This window comes from Vulpes lagopus, chromosome 2 (genome assembly GCF_018345385.1).
Source record: "Vulpes lagopus strain Blue_001 chromosome 2, ASM1834538v1, whole genome shotgun sequence".
Taxonomy (NCBI): Eukaryota; Metazoa; Chordata; class Mammalia; order Carnivora; family Canidae; genus Vulpes; species Vulpes lagopus.
In genome coordinates, this window is record NC_054825.1 from 53,279,019 (window position 1) to 53,305,993 (window position 26,975).

Genomic DNA, 26,975 nt, shown 5'->3' on the forward strand with positions numbered 1-26,975 from the left:
GGTCCCTTTCACTATCTGAAAGACTATTCAAACAAGATGTCCACTTTGGCAAAGTCAATGGGACCAGTCATGCCCTTGAGTCAATGAGAGACAAAGGGCTGGTGTCGTGGGTGGGAGAAGTGTCTGAAGAGGGATGGGGACAGAGCCAGGGTAGAGGAGTAGCACATCCAGGTTCAATCATTCATAGCAGGGGGTAGGGACAGAATTAGTGAATTTACTGGGACTGGACTGAGCAGAGAGTTCCCATCAGACAGGCCATGTGAGTGAGATATTGATGAGTAGGCCAGACTGTAGAGGTTTTTTTCTGGTGGTATGGTATTAAATGTCTAACAACTGGGGCTAAAAACAAAACACAACACAACCCTAATTTATAGCATTTGTCAATTTTAAGCTACCAACTTGCCACTGAATTCAGAGTTGGGAAGAGATGCACATAGTTGACTCTTGTGAGCCAGTTTGACCTAATTCCAGCCCAGAACTGGTTTTGTTTGCACCTTACATGTATATAAGGTGACTTCTCTAGGCCTCTGCCCAAATTATGATGACTTTCTTTACCTAGGACTCCTGAGAAACAGTGTCATAATCACTTGTCCTACTCCCACCATTCCTTTGAAATTTGAACCTGAGGCACAGTGTTGAAAACTTACTACTTCAGCTTCTAGGAGTGTGGTAGACCCGGTCTTCCAAAAGCCTTCCTGCTACAAAACTGGATTCTTGAGAAAAATACTCTTTTTAAAAATAATTTTATTTATTCACGAGAGGCACACACACACACACACAGAGAGAGAGAGAGAGAGAGAGAGGCTGAGACAGGCAGAGGGAGAAGCAGGTTCCCCCTGGGAAGCCCGATGTGGGACTCGATCCTAGGATCCTGGGATCATGCCCTGAGCTGAAGGCAGACACTCTATCTCTGAGCTGCCCTGGTGTTCTGAGAAAAATATTCTTTTTAATGAAATGAAATGAAATTTTTAATGGAAATTCTAGACTCAAAGGAAAAAAGAGAAATCTTTAAGGGTAGTAACTCCTTCAGCATCACCGGCTCCACTACCAAAGCCAGTGAAATGAACTTAGAGCTTCGGCTATGAGCAGCAAAAGACTTCAGTAGGAGGATCTCTCCCAAAGACAAGGGTATGTATCAGCATTTCAGCGAGAGACCAGTAAAACTTAGACATCCGAGGACATAAGATAATGAAATTTTCAGATGTTAACTATAAAATAAATGGAGTGTATATAGAAAAAAAGGTAGAAACACAAGAATTAGCAAGCAACTAGAGGCTGTCAAAAATGACCAGGCAAAAAAAAAAAAAAAAAAAAAAAAAAAAGACCAGGCATGGGCAGCCCTGGTGGCCCAGTGGTTTAGCGCCGCCTTCAGTCCAGGATGTGATCCTGGAGACCTGGGATCGAGTCCCACGTCGGGCTCCCTGCCTACTTCTCCCTCTGCCTGTGTCTCTCTCTCTCTCTCTTTCTCTCTCTGTCTGTCATGAATAAATAAATAAATAATTTTTTAAGAAATGACCAGGCAATTCTAGAAAGAACCAGATAGAATTTTGAGAGATTCAATATATACTCCTAGAAATTTAAAATTCAGTGAATGAGTTAAACAGCAGGTTTTACACACTGAAGAGAAAATTGAAGAATTAAAAGGCAGAGCTGAAAAAAAAAATAGAATACCACAGAAGGACAACAGGACCACAGGAATATGAAATAGAGGACGAGTGGAAGAGGGTAAAAATTGAAAACTTACCCTAGGTCTGTTTGGAATCCCAGAGGAAGGATTGGAGATAATAGAGGAACAACGTTTGAAGAAAGTGGCTGGGAATTTTCAGAACTGTTATAAAAATGTGCATACCCAGGGGCACCTGGGTAGCTCAGTGCTGCACACTGAGAAATATTTATATTTTAAGAATGAGGGTAAACGATTCAGACAAAACAAAGCAAAAAAAAAAAAAGTCAGAAATGAACAACAAAAAAGACAAACACCAACAAACATTTGTTAATAGAACTTCCAAAGATGTGCTTCTGGATTAAATGACTTTTGAGGGGCGGTCTCAATGCAAGAAGTAACAGGAGCAAAGAAATCAGTAAACATTAGGCAAGTGTAAACCTTTTCTGTTTAAAATAACGATGATGATGTTTTAATTGCAGGGTTAAAAAATGAACTAAAAATTGAAGAAAATAATGTTAGGTAGAACAAAGTGCTTGAAATGAGTGTTCTAAGGTGCCTGTATTGTTAGAGGAGAGTCAAAACATTGCTTTATATTAGAATAAACATCCTAAAGTCTCAAGGGTGGCCATTACAAAAATGTAAGTGGTGGGGGGGGCGGATAATAAGAACAAGAAGTTTTTTAAAAAACTATCCAAACAACAACAAAACAAAACAAGAAAGAAGAAGAAAAGCACAGGAGAAAATGGACAAGCAAAAGCACACAGAGGACAGAAGTGATTGTTTATGTGTATTAAGCAGATAAGCCTGGAAAATGAGTTGTGCTTTTCAAACTCTCTGTAGTGAAAGACTTTAAAAAATTTTTTCTTCAGTCTGCCCTGGACTGCTTCTTTAGGAAGATACAAGAAAAATAAATCCCTAGAAAAATGATCACAACTTGAATGTCATGGCAATGTCAAGTTGCTATAAGAGTTTCTAAAGGTTTCACGTCAGGCTCCCGGTGCATGGAGCCTGCTTCTCCCTCTGCCTGTGTCTCTGCCTCTCTCTCTCTCTCTCTCTGTGACTATCATAAATAAATAAAAATTAAAAAAAATTAAAAAAAAAAAAAAAAAAGGGATCCCTGGGTGGCGCAGCGGTTTGGCGCCTGCCTTTGGCCCAGGGCGCGATCCTGGAGACCCAGGATCGAATCCCACGTCAGGCTCCCGGTGCATGGAGCCTGCTTCTCCCTCTGCCTGTGTCTCTGCCTCTCTCTCTCTCTCTCTGTGACTATCATAAATAAATAAAAATTAAAAAAAATTAAAAAAAAAAGAGTTTCTAAAGGCAAAAATAAATAAATAAATAAATAAATAAATAAATAAATAAATAAATAAATTTCTAAAGGCTTACTCCCAATTTCTCTACCTATTATGTCTGGACCAGTGATTATTTGTCTTCAAGACCATACTTTGCATCACTGTCCTAAGGAAAGTCTTTCATGTTTGTGTGTTTGTGAGGAGATGTGTGCAAAAAAGTTCATAGCAGTGTCATTCCAGTAAGAAAAGAAGTGGAAACCATCCAAATGATAACTGAGAGGACCATAACTAAAATATGCTATATGTCAGTGCAGTGGACTATTAAATAGCAGTGAGAAGGAAAGACCATGCATGAACACTGAATGAACACCAGAAGTATAATGTTAAGGTGGGGGAGGGAGGATCAAGTGACCACATCATACCACTGTGACATCATTTTTATGAAGCTAAAAAAATAATCAAAACCAGAAAAGTGGTTCCTTGTGTCGAAGCAGGTGGGATGGTGGCCACACCCTATAGATGTGGTTTTGATATTGTTCTTGAAGAACAAGCATAGTCTTCCCAGTTCTCTCCCTTTTCCTGTTGTGATCAAACAGGCTCAGCCCTTCTCTCTTCTCTGGCTGCTCACCTCTCTTTCTCCATTTCATGGTCAAGCTTTTTTATGGCATCATCTACACTCATATCTCTACTTCTCTACTTCCCACAGGCAGGGCACTCTCTGGACATTACTTACTTTCTAAGAGCTTGCCTGCTTGATCTTTGGGCAGCGTTTGGTCCTCTTCTGTCCTGGGTAGAATCTTCTTTCCTAGACTCTGCACTCTCTCCTGTTCGCCATATCATCCACACAGCTTCTGTTGCTACCTGTATGATGACTCCAGATTTGGCGGCTCTGACTCAACTCGTCCATTCCCAGGACATCTTTGCCTGGATGCACCTGAGGCACCTCAGGCTCATCATCTGCCCCAGAATGGGGCCCCTCTTCCAGACAGACTCAGGAGTGTGCATTCCCTCTCTGCCTTCCTTTCTTCGTTATTACCTTTCAGTGCTGACTTGACTGGTTTCCACCAGAAAGTTCTCAAGTAGGCTTGTTGTGTTAGGCCCCATTTCTCCTTCTTACATCTTCCCTGTTGCACTCTCTACTTCCTCTTCCAAGTGTTCCTCTGTACTTTCCCTCTTCCTCACTCTCAAGGCCTCTCTGTAAAAGGTTTCTACCAAAATAACAAGCAACTTCATTTCTCAAAATTCTTAGGCCCAGATTATCTCCATCTGTTGCTCTGATTTTTCCTTAGTGAGGAATCAGGAGGGGGACATTTGTCACCAAATGCTCTAAAATTCCTTATAGCCATGTCTTCTCATTTTCATTCTCCTGCTGATTCTTCAATACGGCTTCTTTCAGCTCCAGAAATTGTGAACTACGAGCCCCTGGGACTGGAGGCTGACATGTGGTAAGTTGTATAGGCCACCAAGGTGACCTAGGGAATCCTTTCAAGGGCAGAAGGCCTCAGACCCTGGCTCCAGCTGACATTCCCCTTGACCATGAAAACCCCTCTTCAGAGCCTCTGGCTGTTCCAGGTGTGCTGGACCCAAGGCCCGGGTAGCTGGAGGCAGCCAGGCCTGGACTTGAGGCCAGTTAGAACATGGCCAAGGCAGAGACAAGAGAGGCAAGGCTGCAGGTGCAGGCTCAACTCTCAGGCCTGCCACAGCCGTGATGAAGAAACAGTAACAACAGCTTGTTCAGTTAATCAACCAAGTGATCACTGAGAGCCTCTTAGGCTCTAAGTGCTGTGTGGGGCCCCAGGGATACTTTAGTGATTGATTTTCTACACAGACAGGACTCATTTCATTTGAACAATGCTTTAGAGTTGGCTGAGTACCTTGATTGCCTGGTTTTCTAAAATGCTCCCAGTAGCTTTGTTAGGTAGTTATCATTAACTTCATTTTATGCAGAGAACGGGGCTCAGAGATCATAAGGGACTGGGCCCCAGTCCTGGCCTGCAAGTGTGGGAGTCTGATCTTGAACTCGGCTCTTCCGACTGAATATCCAGAGCTCAATGACTCAGACACATCCCTGACTGCTGCTGAAGGGTGTAGGACAGAGAGGGCCGTGGACTTGAGATGGCATCTTTAGGCTGCCATGGAAGGCCAAGTGACCACATCCCTGGAGGACCACGCGGTTAATCCCTTGCAAGGCTGGGATCAGAGCCAGGTGGCTCTGACTGGCCTGTTCTTTGTTTTGCAGGAGCATAGGCGTCATCACCTACATCCTGTGAGTATCCCTGATGCTGGGGTGCCCCCCTAGCTTGAACGGAGGGGACCTGGGAGAAATGAGAGAGGGCCAGGCAAACGGGCAGACTGAATTTACTGATTTTACTCATTTACTCATTCACCACGAGCCAGATGTGTTCGATCCACATAGCACACCTGAGGGTCTGTGCTCTGAGCTCCGTTTCAGATGTTTGGCCCCAGGGTGGAGATTGAGGCTTGTTCGCATCCCTGTGACCAGGCATCCACCACTCAGCTTCACCCAGGCTGCATGTCCTGGGAGAAAGTCAGCTTTCACCCAGAAGCCTGGGGACAGCCCTCAGGCCACCACAACTTCCCTGATCCACATCTTTCTGTCCCCTTGCCCCCTTCCTTCCTCAGCTCTCACAGGCTCTGTTGTCTCTCCCCAGAGTCTCTTTCCCATTCTTGTAGTATTAGGTCGCTTAAGCAGACGTTTCCTGTGTAGCTCCATGTGCAGTGGATCTGTCACTTTCGATCTCTGTGGCCTTGGGCAGATACTTAACCTCTGGGCCTGTTTTCCGCATCAGGAAAATAAGAATCATTAACTTCCTGCTGCGGGTATGTTTTGTGGGTCACATAAGCTACCGTGTACAGACTTCCCAGCGCTGCTCTGGTGCATAATAGGTGGCTGATTAGTACATGTTAATTCCAACAGTGCTTCCCAACTGTCGTCTCCTCTCTGCACACCTGGTGCATGCTATTTCTAGGGTACACTGGGTAAGAATCAGAGCCAGAGGCGACATGGAGGCTCTGGTGTGTCATACCCGGTCTCTGACTCTTCCAACAGCCCATCAACCCGAGTTCTGTACGGTGTGGTGGACCCCCCTGAGCTGCAGCGGAGGGTCTCCATCCTGGCTGCGCATTAGACCTTTTAATACCTACCACTGCCCAGGCCCACTGCAGATATATTACATTGGAATTGCTAGGGATGGAATCTGGGCATCAGTATTTTTTAATCAGTTTTTAAAAAAAGATTTTTGTATTTATTTTTATAAAGAGAGCAGGAGTGGAGGGAGGAGCACAGAGAGAAGGGAGAGAGAGTCCTCAAGCAGACTCTGTGCTGAGCACGGAGTCCAATGTAGGCCTTGATCCCAGGACCCTGATCATGACCTGAGTCGAAATCAAGAGTCAGACATTTAACTGACTGAGCCATCCAGGTACACCTGGGCATCAGCATCTTTTAAAAGCCCCAGAGGAATTGGATGCACAGAAAGAATTTGATGCATTGCTTGATGGTTCCAAATTCTGTGTTGGCTCTTGAAACCTAATTTTTTTTTCAGAACTCTAATTTCCATACTGAAATATTGAGGGATTTCAGTGTGTACAAGGCACGTAGTCTTCTTGAAGCTCATTTGAGTGCCACGCAGTTTACTAAGTGCCTGCTCCATGGTGGGCACTGGGCCAGGCACTCAGGATGCTGACATGAAGGATGTCTGCCCTGCTTGCCTGGAGTTCCCTGTGTCGGGGGGAGACCCCACACAGCTAAGTCTCACATAGTGGGACCAAGGTTATGCTGGATATATGAACACACCTTCCTGGGAGAGGCACTGGTTTGCTGGGCTGAGGAAGATTTGACAAGAGAGAGATTGATGTTAATCTGAATTGGGCTGTACAGAATGAGATTAATTCTCCAGGTGAAAAGGGAGGGAAGGACTGTCTGATGAGGAGGGAAACGGTGAGCCGATTAAGTGTGGTGAAATGTGCTGAGGAAGTGGTAGGGACTAACTTCTGATGTCTTGCTCAGGAGTTTAGAGGTGACCCTATAGAAAAAGGAAGTCATAGAAGGTTCTTTGTGTTCAAGGACAAAAATAATGGCTACCCATTCCAGGGCTCTTAGCCTGGGCAAGATTTCATAGAGCATTGAAAATGTATTTATTCTTTATGACAATCTTGTGAGGTGGAGACTTTTATTTTCTTCATTTTATAGAGAAGGAAACAACAGCTCAGAGGTTGAGTAACTTGCCTAGGTTTGCACAGCTACTGAGTAGCAGAGCTGGTATTCAAATCCAGGACTAAACTATCAAAAATTTCCCAGTGTGCCATACTGCCACTATGCTAAGAAAGTGGCAGTGGGGTTGGGGATGAACGTCAAGAGATATTTAGTAAATAAAACCAACAAGAGTTTTGGGCCGGTTAGATGTGATGAGGGAATGGATGGAAGAGTCAGAGGCAGCCCCTTTGTTCTAGCTTGGGTGCATTTGTGAAGTGACATCATTAATCAAGGCAAGGAGCTTATAGAGGGAGGTTAGGGCACAGTGACAATGGCACATATAGGGACACATGTCCCATCAGCTGGAATATGAGTCATAAAACAGTAGACTTGGGAGTCATTATTTGAATACATATTCTTGACAAACCCTGCAGGGGAACCTCACATCCCCTTCTAGGCCCTAATGGCGCATCTATTTCCACACCTCTCAGGCTTCGCTCAAGCTGCTCCCTTAATCTAGAAGACCTTTCAGGGATCCCTGGGTGGCTCAGCAGTTGAGCATCTGCCTTTGGCCCAGGGTGTGATCCTGGGGTCCTGAGATCGAGTCCCACATCGGGCTCCCTGCATGGAGCCTGCTTCTCCCTCTGCCTGTGCCTCTGCCTCTCTCTCTCTCTCTCTCTGTCTCTCATGAATAAATAAATAAAATCTTTAAAAAAAATAGAAGACCTTTCATCTCCTCTGACTGCTGACAACTTTTTCATTCTTCAAGACGCAACTGATACAAATGTCAGCTCTCCCATGGAGAGCACTGGGTCTCCCCACCATCATGTGTTCCCCTAGTCCTTTGTCTGGTCATCCATTATATTCTGCTTGGGATTATGAAGAGCCATGTCTCTGTGTTTCCTCCTGTCCTCTGTCAAGTCCCTTGAAGACAGTTTCTCCCTATCAGGTACTTAGTAGGAGTTCCACAAAGTAGATTGAATTGGACTCAGTTAGTCGAAAAGGCTGCTGACTGGCTGCCCAGAGGGGGCAGATGGTGTTGCTGGGAGCCTCCCATCCCCCATGCAATAGTATGAATCAGGGTTCCCTGACTCCATCACCCCCAACTCCATCTACTTTCCTATAGTCACATGTTCCTTCTCTGTGTGCTCAGCCTAAGTGGAGCATCCCCTTTCCTGGGAGACACGAAGCAGGAAACGCTAGCAAATATCACAGCAGTGAGTTACGACTTTGATGAAGAATTCTTCAGCCAGACCAGTGAGCTGGCCAAAGACTTCATTCGGAAGCTTCTGGTTAAAGAGACTCGGTAAGATGACAGAGAAAGGCATGGGCCTCTGAGGTACTGACCTTCTCCTGTTCCCTCTACCAACAGACGTATCAGTCTGTCCCTACTTTGCCATGCACTGCCATCTGCACCATTGTGGTCTAATCTGGGCAGGTGCTGAGATGTGTGGATTAGCTGAGACTTGGCATTTGTCTTGTTTGCTCAAGTCTTTCTGCTTTCTTTCCTGCCAACATATAAATAACTGTGTGTATGTGTGTGTGTGCACTTGTGCGCATGCTTGGAAGTCAGCCTGGGTTTCTCTAGGGCACATTATCTTTTCCAGCCTGTCCCAAAGGCACCTAGAACTAGGATTTGAAGAGGAAAGTGGCAGAGTTTATCAAACCAATTCAGGTGGGGGTGTTGGGGAGAGGTGGACTCAGAGGTGTCAAGCAAGTGGAAAAATAGGACACATGCTAATCCTACCCCTTCCTCAGGCCCATGGTGAGCCCCATAGCTATAAAGTCAAAGCAGGAGATTTTAAGCAGGGAATTGTAAGGTACTGGGTGCCCAGAGCATGGACTAGATGGAACAGGAATGAGATCTGCAGATTCTAGAAGGCCATGTCCTCTTGGTTCCACAGACTTCAGAGAAAGACAAAGTAGGGTCCTCTAAAGTATAGGGACCTGGCTTCCCCATCTAAGGACAGTGGTAAGTCAGATCTGTACTGGAGCAGGGACAGGCAGAGAAGCGATCTGGGAAGCAAAAGAAAAACACAGACCAAAGGTTTAGTTGTGGAGAGCTAAAGCTCACAAGAGCACTTAGGACTCTCATAGAGTATAGCACAAGGCCCTTCAAGGTTGGTACCAAAGATGAGGGTTTATGTGATGTCACTCTGCCTGGACCACTTTCCCTGGAGTGCAGGCAGTTCAGTCAGTTCCCATCCATCTCTGCATCCCCCATTGTTCTGGTTTGATGGCAGTGGTCAAAGAATGCCAAAATGCAGGTCTGACAAGAGTAAGAATGGGGACTGTTGTTCTCAGCTTCTGTCCTCATGGATCATCACTGTTTTCTGATCCTTGTTGCAGGAAACGGCTCACAATCCAAGAGGCTCTCAGACACCCCTGGATCACGGTAAGGGCATGGTGTTGAGTGCCAGTGAGTAAGCAGATCCTGATCTGTCGCCAGGGCTGAGTGCAGCGGGCAGATGCAGAGGGCCCATGGAGAGGTCTTTGCTAGAAATACCCACTCCTGGGCACAGATGAAAGCCAGGCAGGGATGCCAAGTGCCAAGTGGTCTGGGTTTGTTCAAAGACGTTTATAGGTTTAAGATTATATTTCATGGGTTCAGGTGAATTATGAAATGAAACCCTCACAAACCTCCATTGAAGTCCTTTATCTTTGGGGCCATCTTACAAAGTATACTTTGTCAGAGGACATGTCACTCTCATTCTCAAAGCAGAAATCAACTCCTGAGTTGTAGAGAGAAAGCAATGACAATTAAAAACCTCAACTCTGTAACCAAGGCTCCTTCTTTCTGACTTTTGGGGCTCTGAGAAAGGATGACACTCTATACAGTCAGCTAGCTTCCTCAGGTACCTTGAGACCTCAGGGAACAGGGTCTGGAGTTGGAAGCCTCTTTCCTCAGGGCAATGCTGTTCCCTCTGGGGAGGTAGAGGCACAAAGCTGAACTCTCTGCCTAACTTGCTTTGTAATTGGGCTTCCAGCTGCTGCTTTGGGAAGGTCTTGCTGTCTAGTCACAACTTAGAAGCACTTTGGCCAGGGATGTCTTACTGACTCTTTGGGGCTGGGAGTTCAAGCTTTCAAGCCCCACATAGGGCACAGGGATTACTTGAAGAAAACAAAACAGAACAAAACACTTTGGTGGGATAGAAACCAGGAGATGGGGATTCTGGCCCTACTTCTGCTGACTAATGAGATGTGCACTCCCCAGGCATCACCAGATTTCCCATGCACTTGGATCATTAAAGGAGAGGGCTGGCTAGGGTGATCTGAGTATGCAGATGAGCAAGGGTAGGGCTTATGAAGGATGGAGTGGAGAGCAAGGAGGGCTGGAATGCTTTGGAAAAGGTCAGGTTCATCTGCTCCTTAAAGGATGGGGAAGGCCAAGGGCCCCCTAGGTTTGGAGCAGGCCCAGATCACAGAGCTAGGGAGGCTCTTGGGCTTACTGTGCTGAGTTGCCGAGACCCAGGATGCCAACTAGCCCTAAAGGAGAGAAGCCCCTCAGCCTCCTTCTGTCAGCCATGGCCTTGCCTGCTCCTGCCTTTGAGTGGATGCCTGCAGAGTCCTGGCTATGGCCTGCTTGCCTGTGTGAGCCCCCTAAATGCTATGCATGTGGAGACCTCTAATGGCCATGGACCCTGGCCCCCTACCCTGAAGTGAGCATGCAGGCAACACCCCTGTACTCTTTGATCTTTTTCATCATCTGTGGAAATGTTCGTCCCATCATGGTCCTCCCCATGGCCTGATGCATGCAGTGAAAGCCTAAGAGGCTGCTTATGTGCCTTCTGGCTGCACTTCGAACTGCCCTTTGGATCAGAACTCAGCTTAATCCTGGCTGTTCTATCTAAATACCCACCAGTCCAAAGGAGAAGTCAGAGCCCCAGAACAGCAGAAGACAGAGCCTGCCCAGCTGAAGACCAAGCGCCTGAGAGAATACACCCTCAAATGCCACTCAAGCATGCCCCCCAATAACACCTACGTCAACTTTGAACGTTTTGCCCGTGTAGTAGAGGATGTGGCTCGGGTAGACCAGGGATGCCGTGCCCTGGCAGGGACCCATGACACCATCCAGGATGATGTGGAGACCCTGATCTCCATATACAATGAGAAAGAAGCGTGGTACCGAGAAGAGAATGAGAGCGCCCGGCATGACCTATCTCAGCTCAAGTATGAATTCCGCAAAGTGGAGTCCTTGAAGAAGGTCCTGCGAGAAGATATCCAGGCCACAGGGTCCAGCCTCGGAAGCATGGGCAGGAAATTGGAGCATCTGCAGGCACAGTTTGAAGCTTTAAGGCAGGAGCTCTCAGCAGACCTACAGTGGATCCAGGAACTGGTGGGCAGCTTCCAGCAGGAGAGTAGGAACACAGATGGCCTAGGCTCTGTGTTCCACAGGGATGCCAGGGAGTCCCTGGTGGAGCTGCTCGACACATCATCCAGCAAGGAAGTCTTGGCCGGCTTGAAGCTCTGAGTACCAGAATCCAGTCAGTACTGCATCCTGGATGATTTGCAGAAGCATGATTCCAAGTGCCCTGCCTGGGCATCAGCTAGAATTATCCTGCAGAGTCTATATCTGTAGCAGAATCCAGAATCAGGAAGGTGCTAGCTACTTATTCATTCTGCACCTCCTCTCACCAACCTGGTTTTCTGGGAGGGTGACTGGCAGGGTAGCCAGGCTGTTAAAACAATTGCAAATGAATACCCTTCCTCGTACCCTTCCTCAGAGGGAGGATGGCTGGCCCGGGGGAGATGCTCAATAATTGATTCGTGATAATGGGTTTGTTCACATCTCACTTCCCACCTCTATGCCTTATGGGATGCAGATCTTGGGTAATCTTTGAGTTAACTAGGGATGACAATAAGCCAGTGTGGTGCTTTCCTGCTACAGAAGGAGGATTTAAAAATGCATGGAGAAAATATTATCTTTCATTTGCACTCATGTCTTCCGTCTTTAAAAGAACTCTGTGAGCTGGAAGGTGGGTGGTATTATTATTGTTACTATTATTTCCATGTAACTGTTGAGGAAATTGATGCAGAGCTGAAAAATTACTTACTCAAGTCTTTGGTCGCTGGCTGAAACAGAAAGGCAAGAAGCCCGAGCCTCAGATGAGGTCTATGGGAAGAAATATTGAGACTTTGCTCTAAATATCCACCTTCACGTTAAAGTTCAGCTCCAGAGGTAAAGTTAGCAACTTCACGTAGTTCTGTGTTCTGCCAAGTATTGGTAGAATGCCTCATACCTTTAGACGATTGTCCTGAGAAGTGGATCCTGAGGGGGTGCCGTTCACTGTTCTCTCCAGCCCTGTCTCCATGTGAAGATCAGCCTACAGGCAAGAGGCAAGAGGCAGCATCTCCTCCTTCCCCCCACTTTCTGGCTAAAGGCCCCAACCTTGTGTTAGAAATGAAGACCAAAAGGAACTCGATAAGAAGGTCCCTTTTCTTATGAACCTAGGGCATGGGGCCCTGAAAGTTGAGAAACTACATGAGAGCTTAAAATTGGGAAGCACAGGCTCAGTGGTCCCTTCTTGACACCTCCCTAAGGACTGCATGAGGTCATGTCCCTGGAGGGGCCAGTCAGCCAGCTCATATGGGCAAAGCATGGTAGAGTGTGGGCCTGGCACTGTGCTAGAAGCTTGGAGGTGGGGGACCAGATTGTATCATTTCAAAGTGACTTCACAGACTCACAAAACACCCTTGTCAGATAGGCAGGGTGTGTGTTATTCCCAATCTGGAGATGAGGAAATGGAGAGGATGTGATTTGCCCAAAGCCACAGTAGTGGGAAAAGTGGAAGTCTTCTGATGATACGTCTGTTGCTCTTTCTGCTTCCCCTAACTGCCCCCCGGCTCTCTGCCTAGAGGGCAGTGATACTCAGAGTCAGCCATCCATCTATTGACAAATAATTTTTGAGCACCTGCCAACTGCCAGGCGCTCAGGTTGACACTGGGGATACAATGTTGAGTGAAAACAGGCACATTTACTGCCTTCATGAAGTTCATAGTCAGGTAAAGAATTCCAACATTAGTCAAGAACATTCTATAAGTGTAGAACCTGCAGGTGGATCACATGCTAAGAAAGAGAAGTGTGTAGTACTGCACTAGCAGCCATGCGCATTTGATCTAATCAGGGAAGGCCTCCCTGAGGTGGTGATGCTGGAGGTGAGGTCAGCTAAGCAAACCAGGGAGAAAGAAGTGTTCCTGACAGAGTTGTCATGCCAGGGCTCTGTGGTAAATGGGGCATGGAAGCTGAAACTACATGGACGGAAAGAATGCTAGAAGGGAGAGGATAAGGTGTGTGTATGGTGTAGATGTGGCTGGAGAGGAAACATGCCTAGTGGTACTTTGCCATATTAAAGAGCTTTTATCCCAGGAGTCATGGGGAGCCATGATGGGTGCCAAACTGGTTAACGGCCTGAGGTCCTGGGTGGTGTGGGGTGGGGGGATGGCCAGGGAGCAGCACAGATGGCAAATGGTTTAAGACAAGACATGAGACTTTGCCCCCATGCAACCATTTCTTCAGAGTCCTGTCTACCTCTTTTTCCATGATCATGTTAGATCATTCCAAATATTATGTATAATATTTGTGACAGAAACTTTTTCCATCAGATGTAAGAAACCATATTTTCATCAAACATAAGATGCATTGTTATTTTATGTACCAAAAATAAGAAAGAAAAAAGCCAAGTGCCATAGGAGACTGCCTTCCCTCCTCCCAAAGCTGGGACACTCTCACTGAGATGGCAAATGAGAAATCAAGCCATCATGCAAAAGGAGAAAGCAAGGAAACATGAGTGTTTCATCCTTAATGCTAGATGGAGGGCTGAAAACTCATGCAGGGTTGCTTTCTGAATTTGCACAATCAGTGGGATCCAAAAGAACCTCAGGCAGAGAATCTAACATCACACAGTCTGAGGTTGAGTGCCTCCCAATGTCTAATAGAAGCAGTGTGGCCATCTCCTGGAACACCCACCTTCTCTTCAGACTGCCAATAATGATATGATGCCATTAATTAGGTAAGTCCTGATTTCAGAGATCCAAAAATGTGCATTTGGAGTCAGTGGAAGATAGCAAAGCCCTGTCTCCTGTGCCCTGCCTGAGAGACTGGGTACAGTGACCTGAGTACAGTCTCTCCAAGAACTTACTTGTCCTGTCATGAGATGTGATATACTCATCAGCTTAATGGCTTAAGACACTGCTTAAGACACTGCAAGTATCAAAGGTCCCTCTCGCCATGTCAGTAGATCTTTACCTCATTTAGCCAGATTTCCTGAGGAAAGGAAGCCCCCAGTTCAGTGACTCTGGTTAGACTTACTTGTGAAGGTTGAAATAAAATGCATTAAAGGAGTAAGACGTTGATGATGATTTGAATTAAGGAGACTGGGAACAGGGAGGGAAAAGCAGTTAGTTTAGAATTGTAGCATCAGCCACTCACTGTTCGTGTGGGGAGCTACTGAGAGGGGAGCCACCAGACACCCTTGGTTTACAGCATTTGACAGGACAAGACCTGTCTGAAGTCCCCGCACTGGTCATCCCCAGAGTTGGGGTTAGAACCGTAAGTGGTTTTCCTCACAGTCATGGAATCATCCTCTCTGTGTTCATGTCTGGAAATTGGTAACTATTGATTACTGAGATGTTTTATAAGCAGACCCTTTTCTGTACTTAAGAACTTCTGAGCACAAATTGAAATGAACTGACAAATGCCCCCCCCCCAATCTTCAAGGAAATTAGAGGAGACTGTGACCTTCCTCTGTTACCTGGCTGGTCCAACTCCTATCACCCTTTGGCATGAGAACCTGATGCCAAAGGGGAGAGCCCCAGGAGGCCCATGGAATGCCCCGCCGGAGGATTTGTCGGATTCCCCGCCATGTGCCCATAGCTGGCATTTTATTTTTTAAAGATTTTATTTATTCATGACAAACACAGAGAGAGAGAGAGGCAAAGACACAGGCAGAGGGAGAAGCAGGCTCCATGCAGGGAGCCCGACGTGGGACTCAATCCCCGGTCCCCAGGATCACACCCTGGGCTGAAGGCAGAGCCAAACCACCAGGCTGCCCATAGCTGGCATTTTAACAGTGGAGTCCAGGGTGGGGCAGGGCTGACAGTGGCCGGATGGGGTGTTGGGAGGGGACTGTTTCACTGGTACCTAGAAGGAGGAAGGCCTGGTGGGGCGGGGCGGGGGGGCGGGGGCTGCTCTGCCATATTAGCCATAAAGGAAGAGTTTTCATTCACCAGGCAGTGAGAGGTTGGCCTCTGTGCTCTGTGCAAATGCCACCCTGGGCTGTTGGGGAGAGGAGGCTCAGTGTGTCACATCTTCCCAGTTACAGATTCCCCAGGAAGCTGGAGAGTGGGCACCTGGGGAAGGCAGCAGCCTGTCCCCGCTCTGACACAGATGCACATGGTCCATGATAGCTCAGCTTTGCGTTGGGAAAGGTGGAGCTAGCATGGTAACTGGTGATTCTACGGCAGGCAGGAGGCTGCCAGTGAAGGGTTGGGGCAGAGTGATAATGACAGGAGAAGCCGGTCTCCCCCTCCAGCCCTCTCCCCGCACCGCCCACCCTCCACCTCAGGTGACTATGAAGAGGGCGGCTTCCCACCTCACTCTGACACGCAGCACAGTCGGCCCATGTGGGAGGTGGCCTGTATGCCCCCGGCTACCAGCCCTCACTGTCAGCCTCTGTAAATGTCTGTGGAACTGAATGGCCTCTTCTCCTTTGTCTGTGAAACTCTTGGCCTGTGGAGAAGATTCTTTGCCCTGTAGAGGAGACCCAGCAACGGGCATATTTTGAGGAGCTGAAGGGACCAGTTCATTTGGACAAACACTGATTGTGCTCTGGCTCTGGAGGGAGGTGACAGAGAAGGACAAGACAATCCTTGAATAAAAGACTCAGTGTCTGGGACAGATGGGGAGCCCCCCCCCCCAACTGGGAGTTGGGAAAGGCCATGCTGAGTGAAAAAGTAGAGGTACCCAATATTCCAGAAAATGGGAGAGAGATGAATTTGGACTGAGAAAGGGTAAGAGGGGTGGCAGGGGGCAGAAACATTTTCAGGGTGAGTCCCGCTTCCAACACCTCCTTCCCAACCTGCAGCCTATGGAGAAGGTGTTGTGTGGAACTTGGAGGAGTGGGGATGAGCCCAGATTGGGGTCAGGACCCTGGACCTGTTGAATGGAGATTAAAGAGGAGATTTAGAGATTTAACAAGGGGGGAGTTTTTGTTTTGAACTTTGTGATATGGGAAATCTTCACACAAGTATCCAAAACGGTAGAGTGAATTCCACATACTATTTCCCAGCTTCAAGAGTGAGCAAGTCATGGCCAGTGCTCTTCCATTCATCTGCACCACTGCTTTTTCTGGAGTATTTTAAAGCAAACTTTAACCTATTTATTTTTTTTTTATTTATTTATTTATTTATTTATTTTACTTTAACCTATTTAACTCATAAATTCTTCGGCATTAATTACTAAGCACCTTCTCTTTCCTATGACTACTGTCATTATCACACCTGACAAAACCAAGAATAATTCCTTAATATCATGTGGATACATAGTCCATACTCCCCCATCCCCACTTTCCCCAGGATGTCTTGTGGTTGGTGTGTTCAAATCAGGATCTAAACATTTGGTTGTTTGGCAACCTGGCATTTGGTTGTTAACATCTCTCAGGTCCCCCGTCTCCTGTAACCATACCGGAGGGAGAGCTCTTGAAGCATTTCCTGGGGACCAAAAAATTGCTCAGAAGACTGAAGGTCCTGGGAAGAGGATTAAAAGTGCTGAGAGACCTAGCTCAAAAAAGTGAGACCACAAAAAAAAAAAAAAAGAAAGAAAGAAAGAAAAGAAAAGAAAAAGAAAAAAAGAAAAAAAAATGAGACCAGGTCAGGCAAGGAAAGGGGCATTCCCACTTCTTCCCATTAGCTTCTAGAAGAATCTATGTACAGGACAACCTGTATGCAGAGACCCAGTCTTGCCACAGCTCTCCCCACCCTTTTTTATTTATTTTATTTATTTTTTTATTTTTATGATAGTCACAGAGAGAGAGAGAGAGAGAGAGAGAGAGAGAGGCAGAGACAAAGGCAGAGGGAGAAGCAGGCTCCATGCAGGGAGCCCGACGTGGGATTCGATCCCGGGTCTCCAGGATCGCACCCTGGGCCAAAGGCAGGCGCCAAACCGCTGCGCCACCTAGGGATCCCTCCCCACCCTTTTATAAGGAGGGAGACACTCAGGGCCCCATAAGTCTCCTGTGCTCCTTCCCTGGGAAGACTGGAAGATGAGGCCCCAGAGCCCAGGCTCCAGCCAGCAAAACGGAGGATTGGAGATGCCAGCTACAGAGAGACTCAATTAATGGAGATTAGTGGAGTTGGAGACATTCGGACCTAGGCTGGAGAGGGCAGTGGGTACTCAGGTGTCCCTGACTCTCAGTGGAGGATGGGCCTGGAGAAGTGGGACAGATGGAAGTTTGGAAAGTTGCAATCTGTTTGCAGTTTCTGGGGGAGGCCGGGTAGTGAGAGAAAATCAGAGTGCCTCTTCTAGAAAGCCAGAGTTCTCTTTTTGTGCCCAGGGGGCTAGACACTTGCTGTTCTGTCTCCCTGCTCTGTGGACGACGGTGCTGACCTAGCACACCCTGCTGGACTTTTTCAAAGCCATTTGCATCTCCATAAACAAAACTAGACTTCAGCCACAGCCTTCTGTCTTCTTGCCTCCCCTCCTGACATTTTTCCAAGATGCTAAACGTGCTCCTAGGAGCCTTGGTTGTAATTGCGCTTACTCTCTGGCCAAGGGACCATAAGCTAGAAGGTGGGTACTATCTGTTCACAGAGAGGGGAGGGCCAGGAGAAGGCAGGGCACAGCCCCATCCCCCGGACACCCCTATTTAATCAAAAGTCTTGGTGCCACATTCCTTCAGGGAACAGATTTCACTGCAGAATTTATAGGTCTCTGACTTTCAAGAATTGCATGGTAGTGTCGGCATGTGGTGAACCTCTTAGCAACCATTGATTAGGAAAGGCCAGCCTGACAGATTTATGCCTGGGTGGCCTCCTTCTCAGTTTATGCTGAGAGTTCATGCTCTTTCGTGTAGCACATAGACAGAGCCCTAGAAGCAATTGTATCACCTCCCATTAATGGCTTCTGGGAATGGCTCTCCCTCGTATTTTAGCTGGGCTCTCTGCTCCGTGGCTGGTAGTGCTGGACCAGTTGGAAGGTAGGATTCTTACTAATGGGATGCCCCTAATTTCATGTTGACCTTCCAGCCATGGGGTTCAACATCTCTTTTCTGGCAAGAGTGCCAATCAGTAAGTGAATAAAAAGAGGCCCCTTCCCTCCCAAGTCTACTGATCCCACTTCATCAGACTTTTCCAAGTACAGTGCAAACATCCCCTACAAGAGTTAGGCTCAAAAGTGAATGCAGACATTAGTGAAGTTAGAGGTAGAAATATTCTGTGGGCTGGGGAGGCAGGAAATCACCCTGGGAGGTGCAGGGGAGGGAGAGTAACAAAAAAACAAATAAATACAGAATAAAATGTCAAGTAGTAACACATGCTAAGAGGAAGTAGGGTGCAGGCCCAGTGAATTGTATGGGGCAATTGGGGTGCTATTTTATGTAGAGTCATCAGGGAAAGCCTCCCTGAGGAGGTTACATTTGAGCAAAAACTGAACAAAGTGACGAAGTGACTATATGAAGGAGCAAGGACAGAGACCCTGAGATTTTGGGTTCCTGGGCCAGAAAGCAGACTATGTGATGGGAACCACAGTGACAGGAGAGACGGAGGAAATTGGGTTAGAGAAGGATCCAGATAGTACAGGCCTTGGGGGTCTTGGTGAGCTTGTTGGGTTCCATCAATAGTGCCAGGAAGCTGTTGGAAGGCTGATACCAAGAAAAGTCAAGCTATGCGCTCTTTGTGTCTCCCCTCGGTGAGACCTAGACCCGGGGCTGAGCTTGCAGGTGCAGCAGAGAAGGTAAGAGGCAGTTAAGGAAAGAGCTGGGGCAGCTTAGCCTGATGGTCCCCTCAGCAACCTCACCCTCTTCTCTTCCCTTTCTGTTTTACTTCTTCTCCCCTCACTCCCCCTCATTCTTTGGCCCAAAGTTTAGTTTGAGAGGGTGAACAGCCCCTGGCTCTCTCATCCCCCCTCCATGTCAAGGGTGTGTGTACTTTCCAACCTGCTCCCTGCCCCCCCACAGAGCTCTGTTGATTCCCAGGCAGAGCTGCAGGGAGTCACAGTGTCATGGCTGCTGATCCGGGTGCCTGGGCCTCTCACTGGCAGGAGTGAGCAGGTCCTGGGTCCTAGGAATTCATGCCAGGGTGTCTCTTCAGCAACTCAAGGAAACTAACTATGCAACTATTACGCACCCACTGGTGTATGCTCTGGGTAGGGAGGAGGTAGGGCAGAGAACATTGACAAAACCATGAAGAAAATTCCTTCTGTTCCCTCAAGTAGTTTTTCACTAGTGCTAAGGTTGGTGAGAAAAACTGAGAGAGCTCACCTGTGTTTCAGTCATGGCAGGGAGGGAGACATTGCTTTTCAGAAGCTGCCTTGGAGGTCACGCTTGAACCGGGCTTTGAAACACGCAGAGGCCTTCCCAGAGCACAGGGCGTTGGGTGGACATGGAAAGTGTGCCTCCCGCCAGAAGATTGTAAGTCTTGAGCAGTGTGGGCCAGCCCCATGCACTGGTTTCCCTGGTGCCCAGCGCCATGATGAAAAATAGACAAGAAAGGAGGAGTGTGCACCAAGCGTGGATGGGAGACAAGACAAGCACTCAGGAATCCACGAGCTATGTCACTCAGCATTCACTGAGGAGCCACGTGAGGCATTGCTGTGAGGAGGCTGTCGGAGCAGAGAGAAAAATCGAGCTGGATAAAACCATATGGATTCTCCTGGGCCGTTCATTTCCTTGAGATCACAGAGGTCTCTGAGAATGGATGAAATCTATCAACTCTCCTTGGAAGAAATGTGTATCTATACACACCCATTGAATTAAATTTTTTTATCGAGATGTTATTCACATGCCATAAAATTGACCATTTAAAAGAATATAATTCAGTAGTCTTTAGTATCCTCCCAAGGTTGTACAACAATCACCACCATCTAACTCCAGGACATTTTTGTCACTCTAAAAAGAAACCTCCTACCCTCTCAAAGTCATCTTCCACCCTCCCGTCTCTCCAGCCCTGGCAAGTACCAGTCTAATTTCTGTCCCTATCAATTTGCCTGTTCTGGGCATTTTATGTAAATAGAATTATAAAACATGTGGTCTTTTGTGTCTGGCTTCTTTGACTCCATATAATATTTTCAAGGTTCATCCACATCGTAGCACACGTCGGTACAGTGGACCCATGAACAACCTAGGTTTGAACTGCATATGTGGATGTATGTGGATTTTTTTTGATATGTAGAATATTTTTTTTACAAATACAGCACAGCACTGTAAATGTATTTTCTCATCCTTACAATTTTTGTAACACTTCCTTTTCTCTTGCTTACTTTATTGTAAGAATACAGTATGTAAAACAGTTAACATACAAAATATGTGTCAATCAACTGTGAATATTATCAGTAAGTCTTCTGATCGACAATAGGCTATTAGTAGTTAAGTTTTTGGGGAGTCAAAAGTTTTGGCTGTGTAGGGGTTCAGTGCCCTAACCCCTGCATCGTTCAAGGGTCAATTGTATTATGAATAATATTTCTGAATTATATTCCATTGTATGGAATTCTATTTATTCACTTATCAGGCAATATACTTTTCAGTTGTTTCTACTTTTTGGCTATGAGAATAATGCTGCTTGAGCATTCATAGACAAGTTCATACACCAAAATTTGCCAACCATTTCTGGAGGTTCATTGAACCTCTGAAACCCATCTCTTGATCTAGTAAAACCTGGTTTTACAGAAAGGAAGGAATTCAAGAAGCAACGAACCCATCAAATTATTTACATTAAATATGTCCAGTTTTTTATACATCAACTATACCTTAATAAAGCTATTATCCCCATAATACAGATGAGAAAACAGAGGCTTAGAGAAGCCAGGCCAGGCTTGGTGGAGAAGTCGGGCTTTATGCTGAGCTTTGGCTGCCAGGCTGTGAAAAGCAACTTTACATCCAAATTCCTCTTCACTTCCACTGAATCCCTGATTTCCTTCAATTTACTCTTGAACAGAGTCCTAATGTTCTATTTGCCATCTGTTTTGCTAAGCCCCAGAACCAGCCCAGCACACAGTGGGCATCCTAGACTGCTGTCCCTGACCCTTCCCCAAAGTGAGCCAGGACTGAAGGCCCCACCTCCATTCTTCCCACAATTCTCCAGCCCAGCCAGAGTGTGTCTGGCTGTAGGCACAGGAGCTCAGGGGAACCAGGGGCATCTTCTCAACAGCTGAGACATCGGTAACCACTGCCCTCAAGGCGATGTCCCTCTGCGTATGCCCTGCCCTCTGAGGAGGTGCCAGGTTCGGGCTAAGGACGGCATGCGGTGGGGGGCTTGGGGGGGTGGCTGCCGACCCAAGCCCACTGTCAGCCACCACGCTCTGCTTTGTCTCCCAGCCGGTGGACAACCAGCAAGCCCTGGTCCGCAGGGAGTCTGTGGTCAACCTGGAGAATTTCAAGAAGCAGTATGTCCGCAGGCGATGGAAGGTGTGTTGGGGTGGAGGGACGGGGAAGCAGGGGGCCCGTCCAGGGTTGCTGTGCACCTTCTCACCTGGCAGCCCGTTTGCTCTCTCCCCCAGCTCTCCTTCAGCATCGTCTCCTTGTGTAACCACCTCACCCGCTCCCTGATGAAGAAGGTGCACCTGAGGCCAGATGGCGACCTGGTAGGTACATGCAGTGCTCGCTTCTTGGGCGGCATTCTGGGGTGGCCTGGAGCCCGGGGATGGAGGGGAGCAGGTGGGTCCTAACTATTTTCCGCTGTTCTGCTCGTCCTGTTCTCCTCTGTGCTGTGCGATCAGCAGAGGCTGCTTGTTCAGGGGGACACCTGGGGTGGTGCCAGGAGGGGAGCAGTCCAATGGGGCAGCATGGGCTTCTGGAGGATCCTGAATCCATTCCTGGTGGGTCTTCAGAGGGAGCGCTGCTGCCGCTTCACTGCCCCAGTCCCTGAGGACTTGTAGCCTGCCTTGAAGACTCTGAGTAACGAGACCACCACAATCCATCCAAAATGTATTCCTGACAATCCAAAGATCTACTGTAGAATCAGAGCGCAATATTCGTTTTTCAGTTTTTCCATTTGCTTTGCTTTCAATTGCCATCAATAACAATAACAACAACAACAATAATAATACTTAGATGATATTTGACTAGCTTGTTTATGTACATTTATTTTTTAAAGATTTTACTTATTTATTCATGAGAAACACCAAGAGAGGCAGAGATATGGACAGAGGGAGAAGCAGGCTCCCTGCGGAGAGCCTGATGTGGGACTCAATCCTAGGACCCTCGGATCACAAGCTGAGCCAAAGGCAGATGCTCAACAACTGAGCCACCCAGGTGTTCCAAAAGTTTTTTTTTTTTTTAAGATTTTATTTATTTATTCATGAGAGACCCAGAGAGAGGCAGAGACAGAGAGGAAGAAGCAGGCTCTATGCAAGGAGCCCAGTGAAAGACTTGATCCCAGGACCACAGGATCACCCCCTGAGCCAAAGGCAGACACTCAACCACTGAGCCATCCAGGTGCCCCATATATACATTTAAAATGAGGAACTCACACTGGTCAAGAGAGTGGACTCCGGAACCAGACTTTCAGAATTCATATCAACCACTTGCTAGTTATGTGACCTTGAGGAAATTACTTAACTTCTCTGTGCCAAAATGCTATCACATATAAAATGGGGTTAACAACAGGTCCTACCTCATAGGGTAGATATGAGGATTAAATGACATATTCTTAGAGCCTGACATTTTAAGTGCTCACTGTGTAATATCAGTTATTATTGTGTAAAATCTCCTTGTAGACTTTAAAATGCAGTGCCAGTGCTTCAGAATGCAGTGTTAGTATTTCGGCTCATAGAGGTGCCCCGGATAGATGCTCCCCGCCACTCATCAAATGTGGTGAGGCCCCAGAAGTGTATGGGATGGGCAGAGGTAGGGACAGAAGTGGCTCCTGTTCAGGAAGGGCAGCTACCTGAGACGGATGGGATAGTCAACCCAGAACAATCTCAGGACACCCAGCGCTCGGGCTGCATTCCAGGACCTGGCACAGCTCCTCTCTCGCCCCCACATCCTGGGATCCTCTTTCTTCAGCAGAAGTTCTTGTTGATTCTTGCTCTTGTTTTGAGGATTTATGGCTCCAGAGGCCCAAACCAACTGTGTGGCTTTGGCAAAGCCATGTCCCTTCTCTGACTGCTCTCATCTGCTATTCAAGGGGACTGGACTTTCCCTCTGAAAATCCCTGTTAATGACAGGCAGACTTTCCCCCAGCTTACTTTTTCATTGTTTGGCTCTGACTCATGCTAAAAAGTTGCTATTCAGCAGAGCCTGAGTTATTTTTATTGTGATAGCCGGGCTTGGTCCAGGATGTATTTGGCTAAAGTTAATCTTGACCTTGGATTTCCAATAGGCTCAGAACAGGGGAAGGAGAGAGAGAGAGAAGGCTCTGGGAAGGTACATGGCACATAAGTTGCTCTGATAGAATGGAGGCCATGGGGAGACAGGACCAGAGAATAATTAGAAAGAATATAAAATTCTTTCTTAATTTTTGTCCTTGTACAAACATTTAAAATTAGCCCTCTTTTTACTTAAACACTCAGTGCCATCAGCTCAGTGGCTCATTCTACAAGTGGAAAAGGAAAGCTTGGGTCCCAGACATCTATTATATAGTTTTCCTAAAGGGAATTTCCTTTCAATAATAATGATGATATTGTTGTTGTTGTTAATAGTAATAATAGGTCCTTTTGTTCAGGCAGCCTTAAAACTGAACATCCAAAAACAGATTTTTTTATGACACACAGGAGTCTTTCTGAATTAGTACCTTTTTAAATAAATTTTAATAGTGTGATTAGACTGATGTGGCTTGAATAAAAAAGGGTGTATGACCTCCCTGACGGCTGCCCTGACCCTGGTTTAGCCATGGAATGCACTTTACTCTTCCTTTTTCATAAAGATGGAGCACAGGAGCCATGTCCCTGGAAAACTGACAAGGCTTGCCGGAGATACAGCCTAAGCTAGTCAGAGCAGAGGGGTGTGGCACAGTGGCCGTCAGAGCCTGGGGAGGACCCTGTGGCTCACCCCTGTCTCCCATTCTCTCTCTAGGCTGAGTTCAGGAGACCCGTCAACCCACAGAGCACTTATCTAAGTGGTCTTGGTTATGTGACAGCTACAAAGAACACCACCTGTCATCTTCACTATTATTATAATTTGTTTTCTCCCGGGGCCTGGTTTCTCCTACATGCACTGCCTACTTTCCTTCCTCCTGGGAAGGAGGCCTCAAGGCAGTTGGTCTGGCCCCATTTTGGGTCCCTTCCCACCCCCACCCAATCCACTCCCAGATTCTGGACAGAACAACAACCTTTACCTCAACATCCACCTCCCTGGCTTTTTTTCTGTTGTTTTAAAGATTTTCTTTATTTATTCATGAGTGACACAGAGAGAGAGGCAGAGACACAGGCAGAAGGAGAAGCAGCTCCCTGAGGGGAGCCTGATGCAGGACTCGATCCCAGGACTCCAGGATCATGCCCTGAGCAAAGGCAGACTCTCAACCACTGAGCCACCCAAGCATCTCTCCACTCTCCTGGCTTGCAGGCCCCTGACTCAGGCGTATCAGCCAGGCTGCCCAGCACAACCCCATCCCTGGCTACTCATGACCCTCTTGCCCTGGGCCTCTTTTTCCTTTTTTTTTTTTTTCCAGAGGAATTGTGAGAGTGACACAGAGGAGGACATTGCCAAGAGGAAAGCTCTCCACTCCCGGAGGAGGAGCAGTACCTCCTAGTGGGCCTGGATCTCTCTGTGAAGACTCCAGGTCCCCACTCATCACCAGCACCCAGGCATTTCTGCATCCCTGAACACTTTGCAAGACAGATGGGCCTGTAGGATTCAGAAGAATTTACAGAGGAGCAAGGAGCCCCTGGGAGCTCTGGTCATCTCCTATGGAGGAGGCCTCTACCTTCCCAAAGCTCTTATTCTCCATAAAACGGGCTTTCACCTGTCTGCCAACCTCAGAACCTGCAGTGGAGGTGTGGACTTGAGAAAACAATGTAAATGAACATTATCATCATGGGGGAAGGCCAGACTCGGGCAGGTTACCTCATGGGATGAGGGAGTTCAGACCTAGCATGGTCAAAGACAGAAGCCTCCTATGTGGGAACAAGAAGAATGAATGAAGTGAATCTTAGAATGTGAGGGATCAATTCTGTGACCTCCCAGAACTCACATGCAGTCTGCATGTTGGGCTGACCAACACAGTAGACCTTCTAAAAGCAGCTCACTGTATTGTAACTTTTTTTCATTTTTTATTAAACTTCTGATTTACCTGATGTGTGGCTTCTTTTAGAAATCTGGTTTTCTTTAGCTCGGGTGCCTATGACTCAGGGGGAGCACCCAGGGTTGGGGTGCTGAGTGGACAGGGCCTCAGAAGGTCACAGTGAACCATCCCCTCTGGACTTTAGGGTACCTGCATTCTACATCCTTCCCTAAAGGTTTTCAGCCCCCTCACATCAGCACAGATGCAGTATTAAATGCCTGTTCCCCCTCCACTACTACTACCATCACCATTGCTAGAAGGGGCTCAGTTGTGTCTCTCAACCCCCAGTATCACAGAATATGACTATATTTGGAGATAGGGTCTTTAAAGAGGTAATTAAATTAAAATGAGGTCATTGGGGGTGGGCCCCAACCCAATGTGCTGGCGTCCTTTCAAGAAGGGGAGATAGGACACTGAAGAAAGACCGTGTGAAGACACAGGGAGAAGGAAGCCATCTACAGAGTAAAGAGAGAGGCCTCAGAGAAATCAACCCTGCCAATATCTAGACTGATGGCTTCTAGAGCTGTGAGAAAATAAATTCTTGTTGTTTAAGCCACTCATCTGTGCAGCTTTGTTAGAGTGGCCCTAGAAAATGAATACACCTGCCAACTGTGACCAAGATAGGGGCAGAGGACTTTTTTTTTTTTTTTTAAGATTTTATTTATTTTTTGAGAGAAGAGAGAGCACAAGGGGTTCTTGTGACCGGGCTGAGGGAGGGAGGAGAAGCAGACTCCCAGCTGAGCAGGGAGCCTGACATGAGGCTCAATCCCAGGACCCTGGGATCATGACCTGGGCCGAAGGCAGATGCTTAACTGACTAAACCACCCAGGTGCCCAGGGCAGGGGACTTTTGAAAGATGTGGATGGAGAAGGGCAAAGAAGGACCCATAGGGAGGGGCACCTGGGTGGCTGAGTGTCTGCCTTTGGCTCAGGTTGTGATCCCAAGGTTCTGGGATCAAGTCCCACATCACATCAGGCTCCCCACAGGGAGCTTGCTTCTCCCTCTGCCTATGTCTCTGCCTCTCTCTGTGTGTCTCTCATGAATAAATAAAATATTTAAAGAAAGACCCACAAAGAGAAAAGAGAGGAAAAAGAGATGGGTTTCATGGACCCTGGAAGGAATGTGGTAAGGGAACCTTAATGATACAGAAATCTGGGCCCTGCTTTCCAGGCCAAAAGAATGATGACACTGACCAGAAACCCAAGAGCAGATCCTTAGGGTGAGTCATTGAGACTGAGAAAGTACGTGGGAAGAGGTGGGAAGAAAGGGAAAACTTTGGAAGGTGAGTGAGGGAAATGTGAGCCAGAAAGAAGAGAGAGCAAGGAGAATGGGCAGAAAAGAAAGGGCCTGGGGAAGAAGGGAGGTACCCTTTCCTTTT

At 47.1% G+C, this 26,975-nt stretch overlaps 1 protein-coding gene across 6 annotated transcripts in view; it reads left to right on the top strand.

Annotated features, from left to right (window-relative positions):
- DAPK2 (death associated protein kinase 2) overlaps nt 1–25,610 on the top strand; it is a 126,553-nt gene extending 100,943 nt beyond the window's left edge. For 5 of the 6 annotated variants that reach the window (XM_041743425.1, XM_041743423.1, XM_041743424.1 and 2 more), the window contains 5 exons: nt 4,352–4,400; nt 5,195–5,221; nt 8,322–8,474; nt 9,518–9,563; nt 11,031–20,328. In XM_041743425.1, the coding sequence (XP_041599359.1) occupies nt 4,352–4,400; nt 5,195–5,221; nt 8,322–8,474; nt 9,518–9,563; nt 11,031–11,639 (884 nt within the window). In that variant the 3' untranslated portion in view covers nt 11,640–20,328. Of the gene's footprint in view, nt 1–4,351; nt 4,401–5,194; nt 5,222–8,321; nt 8,475–9,517; nt 9,564–11,030; nt 20,329–21,693; nt 21,784–21,875; nt 21,960–24,985 lie in introns of those variants that run through there. The other variant, XM_041743428.1, reaches the window with a different exon arrangement.
- The last annotated feature ends 1,365 nt before the right edge of the window (nt 25,611–26,975 follow it).